Source organism: Abramis brama (genome assembly GCF_963993115.1).
Source record: "Abramis brama genome assembly, chromosome: 3".
Taxonomy (NCBI): Eukaryota; Metazoa; Chordata; class Actinopteri; order Cypriniformes; family Leuciscidae; genus Abramis; species Abramis brama.
This window is the reverse complement of record NC_139965.1, coordinates 6050813-6071500: the sequence shown is the minus strand read 5'-3', so window position 1 is coordinate 6071500 and position 20688 is coordinate 6050813. Positions and strand designations below refer to the sequence as shown.

The 20688-nt window shown below is 41.4% G+C and overlaps 2 protein-coding genes across 2 annotated transcripts in view; one reads left to right on the top strand and one right to left on the bottom strand.

Annotated features, from left to right (window-relative positions):
* LOC311079190 (uncharacterized protein) overlaps nucleotides 1-20688 on the top strand; it is a 220949-nt gene that overhangs the window by 116006 nt on the left and 84255 nt on the right. The window lies entirely within an intron of this gene.
* Nucleotides 10042-10989, bottom strand: LOC311079873 (aerolysin-like protein; the record flags this gene model as incomplete). Its single annotated transcript, XM_084109597.1, has 1 exon — nucleotides 10042-10989. One exon carries the CDS (start codon nucleotides 10987-10989, stop codon nucleotides 10042-10044), a length of 948 nt encoding a protein of 315 aa, XP_083965723.1.

Genomic DNA, 20688 nt, shown 5'->3' with positions numbered 1-20688 from the left:
CGTGTGTGTGTGTGTGTGCGCGCGAGTGAGTGAGTGAGCGAGGGACAGTGAGTGTGTGTGTGTGCGGAGTGTGTGTGCGATTGGCCCGGCACACAAATGATTTAAAAGTGGCAGGGGCATCTTCAATACAAATTTCACCCTCACGCTCCATCACGCTGACATCACAACAACTCACCGTACAAAGTTTTTTTTTTTTTTTTTTTTTTTTTTTTTTTAACTCTCGAGACAAAGTTTCACCTCGACGAGAAATCTCGTCGCGTTTTAATCTCGCGAGATCTCGTAACACGAGATCTCGTCACACCCCTATCCGATCCTGATCTGAAATTTGGATTTCTGGTTTCCTCCTCCATTGATGGACTCGATGGACAAGTAGGAGAATGCACTGCTCCAGCAATCTCATTACCAGCATCCTCTAATTCATTTACAGTTGTGTCGATCATAAAGTCAACAGTCTCAAAGTCCGACCCGGAGTCATCAAAAGCAGGTTCAGCACAGTCCTCCCCCTTGTCAACAGGTAAGACATTTGCACGTAAAAGCAAGTTCCTGTGAACCACCTTCTCTTGATTGGTCCTGGTGTTCCTTACACGGTAAGTATGACATCTTGTATCCACAGATACCACAACATGCACAGTTGAATCCCATTTGTCGGCTAGCTTGCGCCGTCCACGCTCTCCTTTATTGGCAAGCAACACATAGTCTCCTTCCTCTATATCTCAGCCTTTGACGTCTTTGTTGTAATGCTCAGATTGCCGTTGTTGACTCGCAGTGTTGTTGGCCTGAGCAAGTAACATAGCTTCCCTCGGATCATCCTTCATTTTTTTTCACATACTGGTCATAGTCTGTGACTTTGTTATCCCGATCTACATTCTGGAGCATCAAATCAACGGTCAGCCTAGGAATTCGACCATACATGAGGAAAAATGGGGCAAAGCCAGTTGACTCATGGGCAGTACAGTTGTAAGCGAACGTCAGGGTTTGCAGCATTTGCGGCCAGTCCTGTTTGGCTCTCGGAGGCAATGCTCTGATCATATTGCCCAAGGTGCGATTGAACCTCTCGACTTGGCTGTTACCCATCGGGTGATATGCCGTGGTTCGTGACTTCTGTATGCCAGCAATCTGCAACAGTTCCTTGATCAACTGGCTTTCAAAGTTCGCTCCTTGGTCTGAGTGGATTCTTAGTGGAAATCCATAAACACAGAAGAACTTGTCCCATAATTGACGAGCGACTTGGGATGCTGACTGGTTCCTGCACAGAAACGCATTAGCCATTTTCGTGAAGTGGTCTGTTACCACAAGTACATCAACACTCTTGCCAGAAGAATCCTCAGCAGACCAGAAGTCTATACAGACTAATTCTAGTGGACGGATAGTTCGGATGCTCTCTAAAGGGGCCCTTCCCTCAGGTTCAGGGGTTTTGCTGACCACACAACGTTGACAGCGCCTCACATAATCACGGGTGTCACTCTCCATTCCAACCCAAGAAAATCTCTGTCTAGCCAAAGATAACGTCCTTCCTTGACCTTGATGGCCTGCCTGGCAAGACTTCACTGACCAGTGAATCAGGAACTATGAACTGGTAACGTGTAAACTTAGTCACTGGATCCTTGCAGATACGGTACAGGATGCCATCCAACAGCTTTAATCTGTCCCATTGCTTCAACAGTTTCAAGGCCTTGGAAGGTTCCTTAGCTCTTTCTCTCCGAGATGGTCTCTTACCTCTGCATACATAGAAGAGAACTCTTGAGAGCACATGGTCACCTTCTTGCTTCTCTCGAAGCTCCTCTAGTGAGAAGACGGGTAAGGGGTTCTGACCAGCAGGCATAATTTGTTTGTTTTCTTGAGCAAGCCAGGAAAGGACTCTCCCCTCTGCTCCCACATCCCACTTTGCATGAGCTTCAAAGATAGCAGAGACCTGATCAGAAGACAAGGAACATTGTTCTGACGAATGTCCAACACTTTGGCTATTTGCGCTGAGCCTAAAGGAATCCTGCACTGTGCCTTTCCTTATTTGTTCAGACTGTTCAAGCAAAAGGTTGTAGGGTTCTGTCACTAATCTATGGCTCACAAGGCTAGGAACAAACGGCTGACGGCTCAGAGCGTCAGCAACCACATTCTTGGTGCCAGGTATATACTGGATGTCAAAGGTGTACGGGGCCAACTTAGCTACCCACCTCTGTTCACAAGCGTCTAATTTTGGCTTTGTTAAAATGTAGATCAACGGATTGTTGTCTGTCCAGACTGTGAAATTATGTCCCTTCAGCCAATGGCTAAATTTATCGCAGACAGACCATTTCAATGCCAGGAACTCAAGACGGTGCGCAGGGTAATTGGACTGAGCTCGTGTGAGTGCCTTACTCACAAAGGCAACGGGTCGTGCCTTGGACTCCCCTTCGAGGACTTGTGACAATACTGCCCCAATACCATCCAAGGAGGCAACTGTAGAGAGGATAAATGGCCTGGTGAAATCGGGGTGTGCCAACACTACAGAGTCCACAAGAGCCGACTTAAGCTGTTCAAAGGATATGACACATTCTCTAGTCCAATCCGATGAGCTGAGTTTCCTAAAAACAGCAGCACCCCTTGAGAAACCTTTTTTTCAATTTGGTTGCAGCGGTTAGTGTACAGAGCGTTTTGGTGATGCTGGAACAGTTGGGGATGAACTGTTGGTAATACATGACCATACCCAAAAAAGACTTGATCTTTCTTTGGGAAGGTGAGACCCCATCATCCATCATGAGATCCTTTTCAGTGACAGCTGTAATGGCAGCAACTTTGTCAGGATCAGTTGCGACTCCATTCTCATTCAAAACATGGCCGAGGAACCTGACGCTCCTTCTAAGGAAGTAGCATTTCTTTGGCGCCAACTTCAACCCGTGAGCACTCAATCTCTCGAAGACCATCTCCAACCTTTCCAAGGCCTTTTCTTAAGTGGGAGCTACAACCAGAAGATCATCCAAATAACAAAGCAGGGTAAGGAAGTTTTGGTCGCCGAATATACTCATCATAATCCGCATGAAACTTGCTGGGCTGTTGCATAGTCCCTGTGGAAGACGATTGAACTCACAGAGCCCTAGAGGTGTGGTAAAGGCTGTAAGTTTCTTGTCTTCCTCACACATGGAGATGTTGTAGAAGCCGGACGTAAGGTCCATTGCGCTGAACAATGCATTCCCTCCCAGAGCAGCGAGGCAATCAGCTTGATGAGGAAGAGGGTGTGCATCCTTAATAGTGTGTGAATTTAGCCAACGGTAATCAACGCAGATACGTAGGTCTCCACTCTTCTTCCACACGAGAACCAAAGGGGAGGCCCACTCGCTGCTGGATTTACGAATGAGATCACGCTCTTCCATCTCTGACAGTACTTGCCGTAACTTCTGATAATGCCCTGGCGGCACACGCCGATAAGGCAAACGGAAAGGACGGTGGTCAGACAGATGGATGTGATGCACAAAGTCTTTAGCTCTCCCACAGTCTAGCTTGTGCTTTGAGAATACATGTTCATACTTCTGGACCAAGCGCAATAGCTGAAATTTCCATTGAAGTGACTCTTCGCAAGAATCAATGTCCAAATCACTCAATCCCATTTTCTCTAAGATATGCTGGAAGTCTGGGTTGTGTGATCCGTCGTGCACAGTTTGACTCTGGGCTTTAACAGTATCAAAGGGTCGCTCCCCATCCATTTCCAAATCTTCCAACGCCACACATGGAGAAACGTTGACTACTTTAGAATTTTTCTTCAAAGTGATTGGCTTGTCGGTTGGGTTAAGCATCCTAACTGGCACCCACCTGTCAGCAGCCATAGAAACCACCGCGCATCCCACGATGACATCCTTCTTATGGGTTGGTGACTTAGTTGGCTCAATCAACACTGCACTACCCTCCGAAATAGGTGTTGTAGGAGGGAGCTTGGCCCACACCAGGTGCTCCTGCCTTGGCAGCAACGTGACAGCTTGAACCAGTTTGGCCGTGCCAATGATGTCAGGCATCTCATCACCTCTCCATCTGTTAAGACCAGAAAGTACATTAAGGAACTGCTCAACCTCAGCATCTTTCGTTGATTCAGGCCTATTTACGACACGCCAGTATGTGGGTTTCTACTTAAACTGGCTCAAGATGAATTTAAGCACATTGGTGCCCAGTATCAAATCATCCCGCTGTCCCGTAACAACCAGCGTCGGTACACTGACTTCATACTCGTACACTCTCATCTTCAGCTGATATATACATTTTGGCGCAACCTGAACACCACCGCATCCAACCAGCATAATATTGGCCTGCATCTCACATTGATCCAGAGACATACCTGCGTCCAGTAAGCGAGATTCCGCAACTTCACTGATGGTGCAAGCCATAGAGCCACTGTCTAACAATGCTCTCAGAGGAACGCTGTCATTGACTAGAACGTCAGTATAGAAAACGCTGTCTGCCCGTGACAACTGTGTCACATTCTGAAACAGAACCACATTATCACTTGTAACTGTCTTACAAGACGACTCATATATGTTTGACGCATCATCTTGGAGGGTCTGAACTTCTTCACCCACACTATGCCCTCCCGAGTGCAGGTGTGTCAGTTTCCCTGAATCTGGGAGCGGCTACCAGACTCAGCACTTCTCTTAGGGCAATCCCTGCGTTGGTGACCGACTTCTAAGCAGTTTAGACATCTTTTCTCTGACATGCAGTGTGACCGTGTGGAATGGGTTCTTTCATCACAAACACGACACCTGGATGGACGAGACCAAGGCGGCATTTGCGGTCTATCAGGAGCAGCCTGTGCATTAGTGCGGTCAAGCACCCTTTCCAGCATGCTGAGCACTCGCTCTAATGTGTCAGTCAAGGCCATGTTTGGAGGCACTGTGGCGATCTCAGGCTTTGTGGTATGGGTACTAGGGATGCACGCTGCTGAGTTAACTGCAGTGCTGTCCACTGTAGTGGTCTCTGTAAGGCTGACGGCGGCAGTTGCTACTTGGAATGAATGGCCGGTGAGAGAGTGAGGATGTGGTTTCTTCATTCTCAGCTCTCTTTGATGCTCATCAATTGCTTCCTGCACCTCTGCTGATGACCACTTTGTGATAGGCTTGTACCTGAACACACTAGAAAGTTACAAAATTAGGGCAGTTTCTAATGAACATCATTGAAATGTCCTGTGAAATGTTCTTCATTCGACTACCCTGTTTCTGCAGGTGATTATCAACAATTTCAGCAGCATTATTGAGACGGACCCAATAGTCAACAGGCCTTTCTTTGGCATATGGCATTGTAGAGTAGAAGTCTGCCAGTGGAAGGCAAGACTCTGGGTTCTCACTGAAATAATGTAAAAGCATTTTGTAAATGGTTTCAGGGGTAACAACCTTGTCAGGTGAGGGATTACTTTTTAGCCCTACTTTTACAATGTTTTTAGCTCTACCCAAAAGGTGGTTCAGAACCTCATTGTCATGCTCTGCTTTTGGCCGATCACACTTTTGAAAGTAAACTTCCATTAACTCTATCCATTCATGAACAGTATGTTTATCCGTGCCATCACCACGGAAAATAGGAGGGCCCCTATTGTCAGATCGTACAATCAGATTCAACCTGGATAAATCAAGTGTAGTGCTAGCTTGCTTGCTTTTAACTGTCTCGGGGGTAGTCTGATGCCCCAGAGCAGAAGGACTATGATCAGCTAAGAGCCGGTCTAAAATACTATCGCCAATTTGGCTACCAAGCTCCTCAAGTAGCTCTGTTATCTGCAAACGAGAATCATCACAGATTGGGGCAGGTGTAAAGGATGAAGCACCAGTGTTGACTTTTCCTTCAGTTTGTGAAAAGCCTAATTTGATATAGCCAATTTGATCGTTTTCTTTAACGTTCAAACAACTGAAACAATAAACTTTAAATATATAAATAGGCTATATAAATATGCCTTAAATAAAAATCTTCACACAATAATAGCACCTCATCAGCACCATTGCATTTTGAGCATTGCACATAACCTGTAGAATTTCCATCAGAATCCAGCACCACTCCAAACACTTTCCAGACCTCTGATTTTCCCACTCCTGTAGTAGCGACGGTGAATTCACCTGCGGAGAGTTTACTTTTCACCAACTCCATCTTCTTCTCCAGGCTAAAGGCGTGCACGCAGCGGCATCAGGTCTGCCCCTGCCCCTCTCCATGATGCACGTTGCACGCAGCAGCCAGACTTTCTTTACGGTGAACAGCAGCGATGATTAATAAATGTTTTTTTTTGTTGTTGTTTTTTTTTCACTGAGCGGAAAAGATTAAGCCCGAGGTCCGACCCGACCCGAGTCATTTGCTTATATTTTCGACCCGAACCCGGCCCGAACCCGCGGGTCCTGTCGGGTTTGTCGGGCCGACCTGACCCGTTGAGAACTCTAACCTGGCAGACGACTGCGGCTGGCTTTCTGAATCCAGGGAAGACACAGCAACAGTTCCACGTAAACGAACAACACCCGGCGATCGGCTGTGGCTGATCAGTTGTATCCAAGAAGGTCACGGCACCAGTTTTATGTAGCAGATCCAGTTCTCTACATAAGGAATTCCACACAGTAGACAGCAGGATGGCTTCAAAATGACTGTATTTATTGACCCTGGAAACACATGGGACAATTTGATCAGAATACAATCCGTTGCGCAGACCTCTTTCCAAGTTATACGCAATATTAACAGGGAAGACTGAAGGAAAGAGTGAAGGAAAGTGCGTCTTGGCTCGCTAGCGTCCATTTGCGATCTGAGGCTGACGTAACTCACACACTCTCTAAAGACATAGCGTGCAACACTGATAAGCGTCCCACTTAACAAAACACCTTAATTGATAGTTCCTAACCACAGTAACATTGAATGACTCACTCGTTCAAGTATGTAATACAAAATTAAACCGAAAGTCTTTTACTTAAAAGGAAAATAGTTTTGGGAATTTCATCATATGAAAATAAAATACCATTAATATTTCTCTCTTCCCAACTTGCTACATGAGCACTTTATAAAGAGATTGGCTGTAGGCAAACAAAACTAATTCAAAACATTTAAGCAGAAGACTTTAGTTTAATAAGGTTGAAAGATCATGAGAAACACATTGTCTCAAATGTGTCCAAACCATATCCAGTGTTGGGAGTAACGCGTTACAAAAGTAATGCATTACAGGAACATATTACTTTTTGCTGTAACGCAGTAGTGTAAGGCATTACTAATAAATTTTCAGTAATATTTTACTCGGTACATGTTCGGTAACGCTTGCGTTACAACACACTTTTAGCCCAAAATGTAGGCTAATTGTTCAAAAAAACAAACAAAAAAAAAACCCGGAGGGAAAAAACAGCAAGACCGCGAGACATTAACGAATGAAAAATGCAAGTAAGTTATACCTGCTCGTGGTCAGTCGATAGCCGCGTGTGGACTCCAAGTTTGTAAATAAAGACTAAATTACCGCTTCAGATATATTTGTATGGCGATTTATTTCATTCATCTCCCTCTTGCTGGTGTAACTTTGTATTGTGTGACATAGTCCAGTAAAGCCGTGTTTAGGGCAGGTTTAAATAAATGCGAACACAAAAAATAAAATGAATATATTATGTTCTGTGGAGAACATGTCCTTCTTCATCCGGTGGGTAGTAGCCCTTTGGTTTGCTTGGTGTCATTTACAGAATTACTAAAAAATGTTTTGTTACCTAAAAGTTAAAGATTTTTTGTGTCACGCATGCATAATTTCCCTCATAATAAATATAAAACGCATGTGTAGACTGATATTTTTCTAATGTCTAAACTCCTTTATTAAGGGAGTAGCCTATGGATATATAAACAGACGTTTCAATATATTGGTATTAAATGCATTTTCTGAGAATTTATATTTCATGTTTTAACTGCAAATGTCACGTCCATGACGCTGGAATTGCCCAATTTTAAAGAGTTTATCCTCAACTGGTTTTGTGGTGTAGGTCTACGTATTTTATAATGTTAATTTCAAATAATACTAATAATAGTTTAAAGATGTGGTAGCATTAGATCTGGACGGGAATGATAACTCTGGGAGTTGGAAGGGGTGTGTCGCGATTCTGCCTTCTCACACCGTGACACAGGTTCGTGGATCTGAGTGTCGCGATTTCGGTTTCATCGCATATCGTTACAGCCCTAGTCATTTTAGAATGTTAAGTTCTACTTCTGTAGTTATTTTGGTGAAAGTAACTCAAAAGTAATACAGGAGTAATGTAACGCATTACAATTCTGAGACAGTAATATTGTAAGGTAAAGAATTACTTTTAAATAACAGTAACAATTAATGTATAATGTAGCCTATTACAGTTTGGAAGTAACTTGCACAACACTGACCATATCACATGTGCCTAAATCTAACATATGTATAATGCTTTTACATAACAAATCACAAACATTTCCCAAGAAGATCTTTTACTGGTTGATATTTATCGTATGATCTTTATGTTACTATATGTGTTAATTGATGTGTGAATATCCTCAATTAAAGCAACAATGGTGAAAAATCTGTGTATTTAACTCTGCAGCTCAAGCTTATGTAAGGAGATGGTTGTGACACTTAAAGATGTGTTAAAATCATAGACTGTAAAAAAAAAAAAAAAAAAAAAGGATGACGCCCCTTCACTCTCATCCAATGGTGAAAAGTGAAGCCGCCAAAGTCCTAATATGGCGCTGACATCTTGCGCAGATTTGGGACCCGAGTCTGCGCAGTGTGAGCCGGAAGTAAAGCCGATATATATATATAGGTCCCCTTACACTCCGGCAGAAACGGTTACTACAAAGTTTACTGAGTGAAATAAACAGTTATGGACATGTAGAAATTAAAGCTGAAGCTCCAATCTCCTCCCAAAAATCCCCCAAAAAGTCTGTTGGTGCCTTATGACTACTTCGTTTAGAGAAGCTGTCAATCACAGCTGTCAATCATGACGTCACATTCCCAACCAAACTTAGCAAAAAAAAAAAAAAAAAAAAAAAACACTTAAACTTACATCAGCATGATAAAAACGACTTAAAATGACAGAAAACATCTTTGGAAAAAATGTATTTCAAGTATAATTTGATGTCTATTAAACTTCATAGGGAGGGCGGGGTTTATGAGCTACACTGGGACCAGCCACCGGGGGGCGATCGAGACTCTTTGGCTTCACTTTTCAGCACTTGACCTGCATGCTTGGTTAAAAGCCACCCACCGCTGTCAGCCAGTGTTTAGCTAGCTCTATTAGTATCATGGTTTCAAATGTGTCTGTATTAAAAACATGTTGAATGTATAGTTCCCCTGAACATCCATGAAAATTACAGTTAAATATAGAAGAATTAATACTTGATCACTGACACTGATCAGAAGGTCATAAACCATGTCAGTGTAACTGCTTTAATTTCATTTTTCATATTACTATATTGAATTAATATGAAGAGTTTAACTGTTCTGCATGGGATTTAATAAATAAAAAAGGACTGTAAACAACAGAACCTGAATTGCTTGTTTCCAAATTTTAAGTTACTTTAGGGGTCAAATAAAATACAAATAGCACATTAAAGTTACAAGTTACAACTATATGATTAAAACCATATTGTGTCCCTTTTCAGGTCTGGTATAAAGACCATTGCTCATGAGGCCGAAATGTTCGCCCAATAGAGAAAAGTAAATAAAATAAGGAAATAAGAGGAGGGAACAATGCTTACAACACAGGGTTTATTTAATAAATTGTAATTTGTTTTATTAAATGTCATTTTAAACACATTATAACAGAATCAGTATCTGGAGATTATTTTAAAGTGATTACACAAAGTATGAAGCTATATGAATATTTGTGTATTGGTATTATATAAAGTTATTTGAAGACAACAAATGTTGAATATATATATATATATATATATATATATATATATATATATATATATATATATATATATATATATATATATTTCCCCTGAACACCCAAACACCGGCCCAAAAAATACAATGAGGCCTGAATGTAAAGCAACTGATACATGATTGACACAATTAGAAGTAATCAAAGGAGTTGTGCATTACATGTGCAATCTGTCTTGACATTACAGAGGAGATTCCTTGGTATCCACTTTGATATCAGTATAAGTGACGCCTTTGTATCTGCCCTTGGTTCCATACGCAAACACACTGCCGTTCTTGCAGGTCATCTTCACTTTGCCAGTGTAAGGCAGGTCAAAAGTGGCTCTGCCAATAGTGATGGAAACATCCACCATCTTCCATGGTGGGACTTCTACATCTGTAGTCAGAGTTTCGGTTCTCTCATCTGTGTGCTCCTGACGATAAGTGCTTTCAATTCCAATGGTGACACTAAATCCTTTAGTAACTTCAGCAACCCCTGGAATCCCAGCCTTAACTTCCATACTAAATGTTGCAGATAAACTTGCACTCACAGACCATGAAGATGTGTTAGTTATTTTCTTTGAGCTTTCAAGTTTTTGATTTTGTGTGGCGGAGGAGTTGTTCCTGAAAGTGAGGGATTTGATTTCTTCTACTGTCACCTGTGGTATCAGTTGGTTGAGAGTGGGATAGTGGACATCAGTGAGAACTGCTGATTCAACTGCTTTGAGAAACATGAATCCCATGCAGTCAATGTCATGACCACCTCTTCCTACAACTCCCAAACAATATCCAGACCCAACATCAATGGGATATTCTGTTTTTAAACTCCATTTTGTCATCTTTGCAAAAAACTCTCTCCCCTGACTGGTCTTGAATTTGATGGCTCCAAGACGTGTTCCTTTTCCGTTCCCCCACAGGGACAGTGAGGTGAAACACTCACCAGGCTGGAACTTGAACTCTTGATACGGTCCGTCTGGTCTACCAAATTTATCAACTCTCCCATCTGAAAGCCAGACCTTGACAGCCTTCACCTGCCATCCTCCCACCCAGACTCCGATCTTCTCTAAACTGGCACCGTTGTTCTGACCAGTAAATGAGAATTCACCACCTCCGTCTCCACCAATTAGATGTAGATTCATTGTGCCGGACATCTTGGAATTTAATCGATCTGAAAGAAATATCAGATCAGAATTAACATCAGCTTTACACTTTATTGCAGTGTTTCCCAACCCAGTTTCTGGAGACACAGCAACAATAAACGCTGGACTTTTTCTTAATTGACCCATTAATTTCGGGTCTTGGAGTATCTACTAATAAGCTGACTTGAATCAGGTGTGTCTGAATAGGCAAACATGCTAAATGTGCAGTTCTGGCATTCCTCTGGGAACAGGGTTGGGAAACATTAGCCACTTTTCCACTGTCAGGCCAAACGGATCTGTCATGTTGTGACATCGCCACTCAGGATTGGTCACTTGTCTGTTGTCTGGCTCTCTGTAGCTGGTCAAGTGCACTATTTGAGCGTAATAAACAAGTTACTAACAGAAATATCCAATCATCCTCCGTAACGCAGTGACTTAATTTGTATCTCATACGTCTGTAAACTCATGTGTTATAAAGGCAATGACTGACACATTTGAACACATTGCAAAGAGTGCTGGTATCAATCCCACATGGAAATGAAACCATATCCATACCGGCTGGGCAGAATTGGCACAGAATGGAGCAATTAAGCACCGAGAACAGTTTGGCCGAAGGTGGAAAAGCGGCTATTGTTGTGTAGTCCTGTGGTAGTTGCATGCAACACAATCTCCTGGCACAGCATATCTATAGCACGAGTTCATGCTTTCATTTGGTGTGCTCTTTATATGCAGAAATCACCCTTTACATGCATTTGATACACAATATCCAGTTAAATTTCATTTTCTTTATTTTTGATCCAATGTAAGTGGCATTATTAGGCTATTAGTATTGTTCTTATTATTATGCTTGTGCATGCTAAACTTTAAGAATTGTCTTGTCTTTGTGTGTGAGTTGTCTTGAGTACGAGACGTGGTGTTCAGTCTATTTTGGCTTCTGTTTTGTGTCGGAATTCGTGAGCGTCTTTTTGTGAAATCTGCGATTTCGAGTTTGCTCAGGCCGTACGTTCTTCTGTCCGCTTGTGTTGGAATATATGGAATTACTTTTGTTCCAATTATAATGAACGTAACTTTTCAAGAAACTAATGAAAATATAAATTGAAACTGAATAAAATATCTTTGAAACTGAAAAAGAATAAATCGCAGGCAATATTTTTGACTTTGTTTTTAATACACTGCATGTTTTGCTTACTATTTCTCATATAAACTTTCTCAGAGTTTTCGTTTACGCTTCTGGAGTTTTCGTTCGCTGTTCTGACACATTTCTCTCGTGGGGGCGGGGCTAGTAGCAGTGTGTTCTCATTGGCTACTGAGTTTTTGATTGACAGCTTCTTCACCTGGAAGTGAAGACGTCAGTGGTGTGTTTATGTTTGGATGTGAGCGTCTGTAATCACACAAAAGGCGGCGTACGCCACTCTCTACGCAATAATTGGTATTTATAAAAAGCAAACTTGTCGGGAAAGTATGCGGTCCTTCATGCAAACTCTGACCCAGGCGTACGCACAAAAACAGGTGAAATGAGAAATGGCGACACCGTCGGCAGATGGAAGAAACATGTGAAAGTGTGTGAATGTGTGAAACTGTAGACCAGCACTTCTCAAAGTCCGGACTCCGGTCCAGGTCCGGACCCGGAGGGAGTTCAATCCGGACCCGCCTCCATTTCGTATTTCAACAGCAGTAATTGTGTGTAAGGAATTAAAAGACTGGATTTCCTACTTTGATAAACGCATGTCAAAATCATTTGTTTAGTGTTTTATGTCTTTTTGGAGATGGTCCGAAATTAAAGCGAAGGCGAGATATTTAAAGTTTTCCTCCGTGATTCAGTTGCCATGACATCCATTGAGTGTATACTTTTGACGTACTCCGGCGCGAGCCGTGCGACGCGACACTTCACCGCAGTACGTTTGAATGGGTGTGGAGGATGTCATTGTCCAGGAAAAGAAAAGTTGACGAAGAAAATAGAGTTTTCAAAGATGATTGGTCAGAGAGGTATGCGTTCATTTTGCCCCAATCCAGCACAAAGCCATTCTGTTTGATTTGTAACGAGACAGTTGGAGTTGTGAAGAGTGGAAATGTCAAACGGCATTATGAAACAAAACACGGCCATTTTGAACGGCAATATCCACAAAATACAGAGGTACGGACAGCAAAACTACGACAGCTAAAGTCTTCATATGAGTCAACAAATAAGTTGCTTGTGAGAGCTGTGACACAGCAAGAGAGAGCTACAGAAGCATCTTTCCGAGTGACCTGGGTACTAGGCAAAAACAATAAGCCATTCACTGATGCAGAGATAGTTAAGGAGTGTTTAGTGGAGATAGCAGATACTTTGTTTGAGGGAAAGGAGAGACAGGAGATGTCAGAGAAATTAAAGAAAATTCCACTGTCCAATGACACTTCAACCAGGAGGACAGAGGTACTTGCCCATGACTTAGTAAAGCAGTTAACTGATGATATCAAAGATGCACCCTGCTTTTCACTTGCGGTGGATGAGTCAACAGATAGCACAGACCAAGCCCAGCTATGTGTGTTTGTCAGATATTTCAGCAAGGCAAAGGGGACATTCTGTGAAGACATACTGGGCCTTACTCCACTCTCTCACACTAGAGGAGAGGACATCTATGAAGCTATCATGCAGATGCTTAATGAACGGAACTGATGTCAAGCATATTGTGTCCATCACTACTGATGGTGCTCCAGCCATGATAGGGAAGGAGAAGGGATCTGTTCAACGTCTGAAAGAGCAGCACTCTGACCTGCTGACGTACCACTGTATACTACACCAGTCCGTGCTGTGTGTTAGCCTTGGAAAAGAATATTCAGACGTCATGGAAACTATTATGAAGCTTGTGAACTACCTGAGAGCATCCTCTGCCCTTCAGCACCGTCTTCTGCGGGCATTCCTGACTGAGGTGAGAATTTATTTGACTTTTGACTTCTACTGTGTTTTCGTGTGTGTGGGTCAATAGGGGTTTATTAAGTGCTGATCACACACACACACACGCACGCACGCACACACACACAGAGAGAGAGAGAGAGAGAGAGAGAGAGAGAGAGAGAGAGAGAGAGAGAGAGAGAGAGAGAGAGAGAGAGAGAGAGAGAGAGAGAGAGTCAGAGACTGGCCAAAAAAATAAAATAAATATTGCTTCAGAGTAAGAGCATTTACATCTTTAACAATTTTAATCAATGTGTAACTAAGGCATAATTAATGCAGGAAATGCTGAAAATCTCCCCACTGACTGATGATAAGTCAACCCTTATTTCACAAAGGTTTTTTTATTTATTTAATCATTTTTAATTATTTAATATGCATTTGGAACTATTAAAGGTTGTCATCAAAATCTACTTACAAAACACTTTAAACATTTACAGCATTTACAAAGGTGTTTGTGTTCACTTTATGAATATTTATGCAACACAAAAAGGTAATGTATTTATTAATTTGTATTTTTTTTTTTCTCTTATCAGGTAAATGCTGCTTATGACGACTTACTCCTCCATAACAATGTTAGGTGGCTGAGTAAGGGAAGAGTCTTGGAAAGGTTTTGGGCCATCAGGAAAGATTTGGAGATGTTTTTGTCCCAGCAGAAGAATGTCAAAGCCAGCCATTACTTGGATTTTCTGAGGGATAATGACACCATGGAGGTTGTGGCCTTTTTAGTGGACATAACATCTCATCTAAATGAACTAAATCTGAAGCTCCAGGGCCAAGGCAACACAGTGTGTGATCTGATGGCAGCAGTACGCTCCTTTGAAAGGCAGCTGGAGATCTTTAAGAGTGACATCACAGGGCCACATATCCACTTTCCAACTCTTCTCCAGCAGACTAATGGCAATCACCATCATCACCATCTTTCCTTTTTGGAGAAGCTAGCTGAAAATTTCGGGATGCGCTTTGAGGGCTTCAATGTAGGCAGACAAGTGCTGCTCTGCATTCCATCTCCATTCCTAGTCAAGAATGTTGAGGAGTTTTCAAAAGAAATCAAGAGCATCTTTCCATGGGCAAGCATGGCATCTCTGCAGACTGAACTCATTGACTTGCAGGAAAATGTGGCTTTGCAGGAAGTGGACTGTGACACTGTTACCTTTTGGACTAAAATGGTCATAGCTGAAAATTTCCCCAATCTACAAAAAGTAGCCATCTGTGTTCTTACCATGTTTGGGTCAAATCAGTGTGAGTCTGCATTCTCAGCAATGAATGCTGTAACGAACTCACACCGCAGCAGCTTGACTAATGAACATTTAGGCCAATGTCTCCGTCTAGCAACCACACCTTTTGTGCCACGGTTTCGGCAGCTGATGGGAGACAGACAGTGCCATTTCTCACATTAGACTGCTCTGTATTTTGCACCATGTTACTTTTGTGGTGTTTTGTTAAGAAAAATCCAGACACTTAAATGAATTGTTTTGCCACTTTTGCACTTGTTATTCATGTATTTTGAATGCAAAAGGCACCTTATTTTTTCATAAAATGAATGTTGATTTGTTATACATGTTTATTAAAAACAAGTTTTGTAATTACCAATAGTTCCGGACCTTTGTCATTAATGAAAATTCAGATTTGGACCTTTCAATGTAGACTTTGAGAACCCCTGCTGTAGACCGTTGTGTAAAAGAAATGGCAATACTGCCTCTCATAAATAACATGAAGACTTCACAAAGCAAGTCTTACAATTAACAGCCTACACGAACACCCGTTTGATCGATCTGCAGTGTAAAACAAACAAAATCAAACGAAGATTACAACAGAAATGCAAATTAACACATATTTGCAAAAAGAAAAGTGAAATATGTTCTCCAATAATATTGGCATGTTATGCAATTCATCCTCATAACACATCTGTAGCTTGTCAGATGCAGTCAAATGGATGGTAATACAATGTCCGACCATTTCTTTTTTATTTCGGCCACGGTCCGAGGTTGTGAGGCTGAAGCATTAACGGCGTCTGCAACCTTTTGCCACTCAAGTGCCTTTTTGGCATTAGTAGGCTAATGCCCACACTGTGCCCTCCAAACAACATTTTACTCCTCTTTTCCACCTCGCCAACGATAATTTCTGCTTCACATTGAGTGAAGTTACGTTTCTTGGTTTTCCTCTCTGTGTTTGCCATGATTTCGCAATCGATGAATATTAACTTGTGGGCGTTTCACGGACTATTTAAGGGGCAACTTTATGTCCTATGTTTCATCCGTACGCCACTTCTGACGCAAATCCTACGCAAAGTTTTATAAATGAGGCCCCAGAACTGTCATTAGGAGAACATAATGAGCATCGATGCTCCCTGGTTTTCACGGTGCATTGTGGGACTTTTTAGGGGAGCGAAAGTTTCAGTGCACTAGAAGGATTTCGCGATTAACTCAGCCCTTAAAATAGACCTTATTTAGAGCAGTGCCATGACAGGTATGAAAGCGAAGTTGTGAGGGAAAAACTTTTCAATGGCATACACTGTAAAAAGTTCCTTGATAACTTATACTTTTCCACAGCTCATGTTGTCTGGGATTTTTTGTCTACTAAAATTTCTTGGAAAGATATTTTTGCAGTGTTTTGTCAGCAGAACAATCCAAACATATTAAATAACAGTACAACACACTTGAGAGATTAACTCTATGTCTATCCCTCACAGCCTTGCTTTCATTCCCATTAAAAATCTAAGATGACGCCTCTGTGAAAAAGCTCTATGTCCGACTCTCTAATCCTGACTACTGATCCAAACACACTCTTGTGTAACCCCTCAGGTCCTACTCGCCCCGCTCTGTGCATGCCTCGTCTTGAGATCGTCTTGAGATCAGGGGAGTGAGGTTTACTTGCGCAGCTCTTACTAGCTGGCCTCCGTAAAACTTGGACATTTACAGCCAAGGTTCCTGTTCATTCACATTGTATGGAACATACTTGACCGGGTGCGGATGATTTTGGTTCACTTAGTTTTGTTCTTTTCACAACATATTAACTTATGGGAACGCAATAAAATAATGTGGCCGGAAGATCATTTTGTCGAGGTAACAACATCCATATGTTGTGACCATGCGATGGGAAGTCGAGATCCTACGTTGAGGGAACAACATTATGCATTAAGCACTTGGCCATGAGAATTAAAGCGCTTAAAGGGATAGTTCACCCAAAAATGAAAATGAGCCTATGATTTACTCACCCTCAAACCATCCTAGGTGTATATGACATTCTTCTTTCAGACGAATACAATCAGAGTTATATTACAACAAGTCCATCTTGAAGTCCATCAAAGTGCATCCATCCATGATAAAAGTGCATCTATCCATCATAAAAGTGCTCCACACGGCTCTGGGGGGTTAATAGAGTCCTTCTGAAGTGAAGCGATGTGTTTGTATAAGAAAAATATCTATATTTTAAAACTTTAAAACTTACTTCATAAGTATATCAAAATATACAGCCAATCACTGACATTATAAAGATTGGAAGAGCCAGGACATTTTATTATATAACTCTGATTGTATTCGTCTGAAAGAAGAATGTCATGCACACCTAGGATGACTTGAGGGTGAGTAAATCATGGGCTAATTTTCATCTTTGGATGAAGTATCCCTTTAATGCATGCACAAATTTTACATAGTGTTTGCTAAAATAGACATAAGGCTGTATCTCCACAATGCGTTATTGTATTCAGACCAAACTTGGTATTTGCCATCACAAGTATGATCTGAGGGAACATGCTGTGTTTTGGTGCAGCGCCACCTACTGATAAGAACAATTATATAACTTCTCTTATAACTTCTCTTATAAAATCCTAAAATGGTCTCGTTAGATTCAGGGCGGCATGCCGAGTCTAATGATATCGTCCATTTTAGGCGTCGCCCATTTTAAATTCTGTAGTAAAATGCTTTATTTTATGAACGCATTAGTGCGTTACAAAACTTTATATGGATCACTGGCATGATGCTCTGAAGGAGCCTGAGAAGTTTCGAGCCAGCGCCACCTAGTGGTAAAATCAAATGTTCACATGTTCATAACTTTGGATATGGTTGACTTATTTTCACGGGAGTCATCTCCTTAGATTCCTGAATCCTCGTCAAGTCAAGTCAAGTCAAGTCATCTTCATTTATATAGCGCTTTTAACAATGTAGATTGTTTCAGAGCAGCTTTACAGAGATAAACGTATAATTTATGGTAACAGAGATGGTTTTGGCTTTATAGCGGTTCTTTAGTAAAGTTATTTTCCAGCTAAGGTTAGTTATGATTGATTCGCTTCCGTCGCAACAATCATTTGTTATTAAATTAGGGGCCGCTAAGACAACCCAATTCTCTCTACATAGACTTTAAACGCGAACCTGTGAGAAACGCTGATGGCGTTCACATGTGCATTAAGAATTGGTTCTATAGTTATGTGCGTTTGAATACATGTACGCAGGTTTGTAATTCCCTACAAACCAAGCCTAAACAAAGTACTGGTGTTTCCTTATAATTTTTGATACAGAATTTTATTTTATTTTATCAATTTGGGGTAGATACGCGAATTGAGTTTTCCCGACCACGCTTTATCTGTAGAGTGGTAAAGTGATCCTCCATAGGGAGAGACTAGTTGGCACTTCAGCACTGCATTGTCATCGGGTCCAGGCGCAGGTCCTTCATCAGATCTGGATACGGCCTGGATCCGGCAGGCTGCGGGAAAACCTCGGGATAAACAAAGACACTAAAATTAGCGTAGATGCCATTCTTCTTATGATGTAACGAGTACATCAGGATTTATGGGAAGTGTTCCCGGTTCCAGCTGACCTAATCTATGCAGCCTAATATTGAAACTAAAGTCTATAATGTATTATGTGAAAGCTAGGTCAAAGAGATGTGTTTTTAGTCTAGCTTTGAACTGACAGAGTGTGTCTGCTTCCCGGACAATGGTAGGAAGGCTGTTCCAAAGTTTTGGTGCTAAATAGGAGAAGGATCTACCGCCAGCAGTCGATTTTGATATTCTAGGTATTATCAACTGGCCGGAATTTTGAGATCGCAATAGACGTGAAGGACTATAATGCGTTAAGAGCTCGCTCAAGTACTGCGGAGCTAAACCATTTAGTGCTTTGTACGTGATCAGCAATATTTTAAAATTGATGCAATGTTTAATAGGGAGCCAGTGCAGTTTTGACAGAACCGGGCTAATATGGTCATACTTTCTGGTTCTGGTAAGAACTCGAGCTGCTGTGTTTTGAACTAGCTGTAGTTTGTTTATTAAGCGTGCAGGGCAACCACCCAGTAGAGCATTACAATAATCTAGCCTTGAGGTCATGAACGCATGAACTAATTGTTCCGCATTTGTCAATGAGAGCATATGACGTAATTTAGATATATTTTTAAGATGGAAAAATGCAGTTTTACAGATACTAGACACGTGACTTTCAAATGAAAGATTGGTATCAAAGAGCACACCCAGGTTCCTAACCGACGACGAAGACTTAACAGAGCAGCCATCAAGTGTTAGACAGTATTCTAGGTTATTACGTGAGGAAGTTTTTTGTCCAATAATTAGAAACTCTGTTTTTTCAGAATTTAGAAGTAGGAAATTACGAGTCATCCAATTTTTTATATCTGCTATGCATTCCGTTAATTTTGTGAATTGGTAAGTTTCGTTAGGTTTTGAAGAAATATAGAGCTGAGTATCGTCGGCATAACAGTGAAAGCTAATTCCATGTTTCCTAATGATATCTCCTAATGGTAGCATGTACAGAGTGAACAGCAGCGGTCCTAGTACTGAGCCTTGTGGTACGCCATACTGAACTTGTGATCGATGAGACATCTCTTCATTTACTGCTACAAACTGATAACGGTCAGATAAGTATGATTTAAACCATGCTAGTGCAATTCCACTAATGCCAACATAATTTTCGAGTATATTTAAAAGAATGTTGTGGTCGATATAGTATCAAATGCAGCACTAAGATCGAGTAACACTAATAGAGAGACACAACCACGATCGGATGATAAGAGCAAATCATTTGTGACTCTAACGAGAGCAGTCTCAGTACTATGGTACGGTCTAAATCCTGACTGAAAATCCTTGCAGATATCATTTCTTTCAAGAAAGGAACACAGTTGTGAAGATACTGCTTTTTCTAATATCTTTGACAGAAAAGGTAGATTTGAGATCGGCCTGTAATTGACTAATTCTGTAGGATCAAGTTGCGTTTTTTTAACAAGCGGTTTAATCATAGCCAGCTTAAAGGTTTTTGGTACGTATCCTAGAGACAGAGATGAATTAATGATATTAAGAAGAGGATCTATGACCTCTGGAAGTATTTCTTTCAGTAGCTTAGTCGGTATAGGGTCTAACATACATGTTGTAGATTTAGATGATTTAACGAGTTTAATGAATTCTTCCTCTTCTATAGCAACGAACGAATCAAATTTTTCTCCGGGAGACTACAATGCACTGCCTGATGCGATACTGTAGTAGACGGTTGCATAGTTATAATTTTCTCCCTGATATTATCAATCTTATAAGTGAAGAAGTTCATAAAGTCATTACTGCTGTGTTGCTTGGAAACTTCGGTGCTTGAAGCTTTCTTTTTCGTTAGTTTAGCCACCGTTTCAAATAAATACCTAGGATTATGTTTATTTTCTTCTAATAGGTTTGAAAAATAAGCAGATCTAGCAGCTTTTAAGGCTTGTCTGTAAGCAATCGAGCTCTCTTTCCATGAAATGCGAAATACCTCTAGTTTTGTTTTCTTCCAGTTGCGCTCCATTTTTCTGGC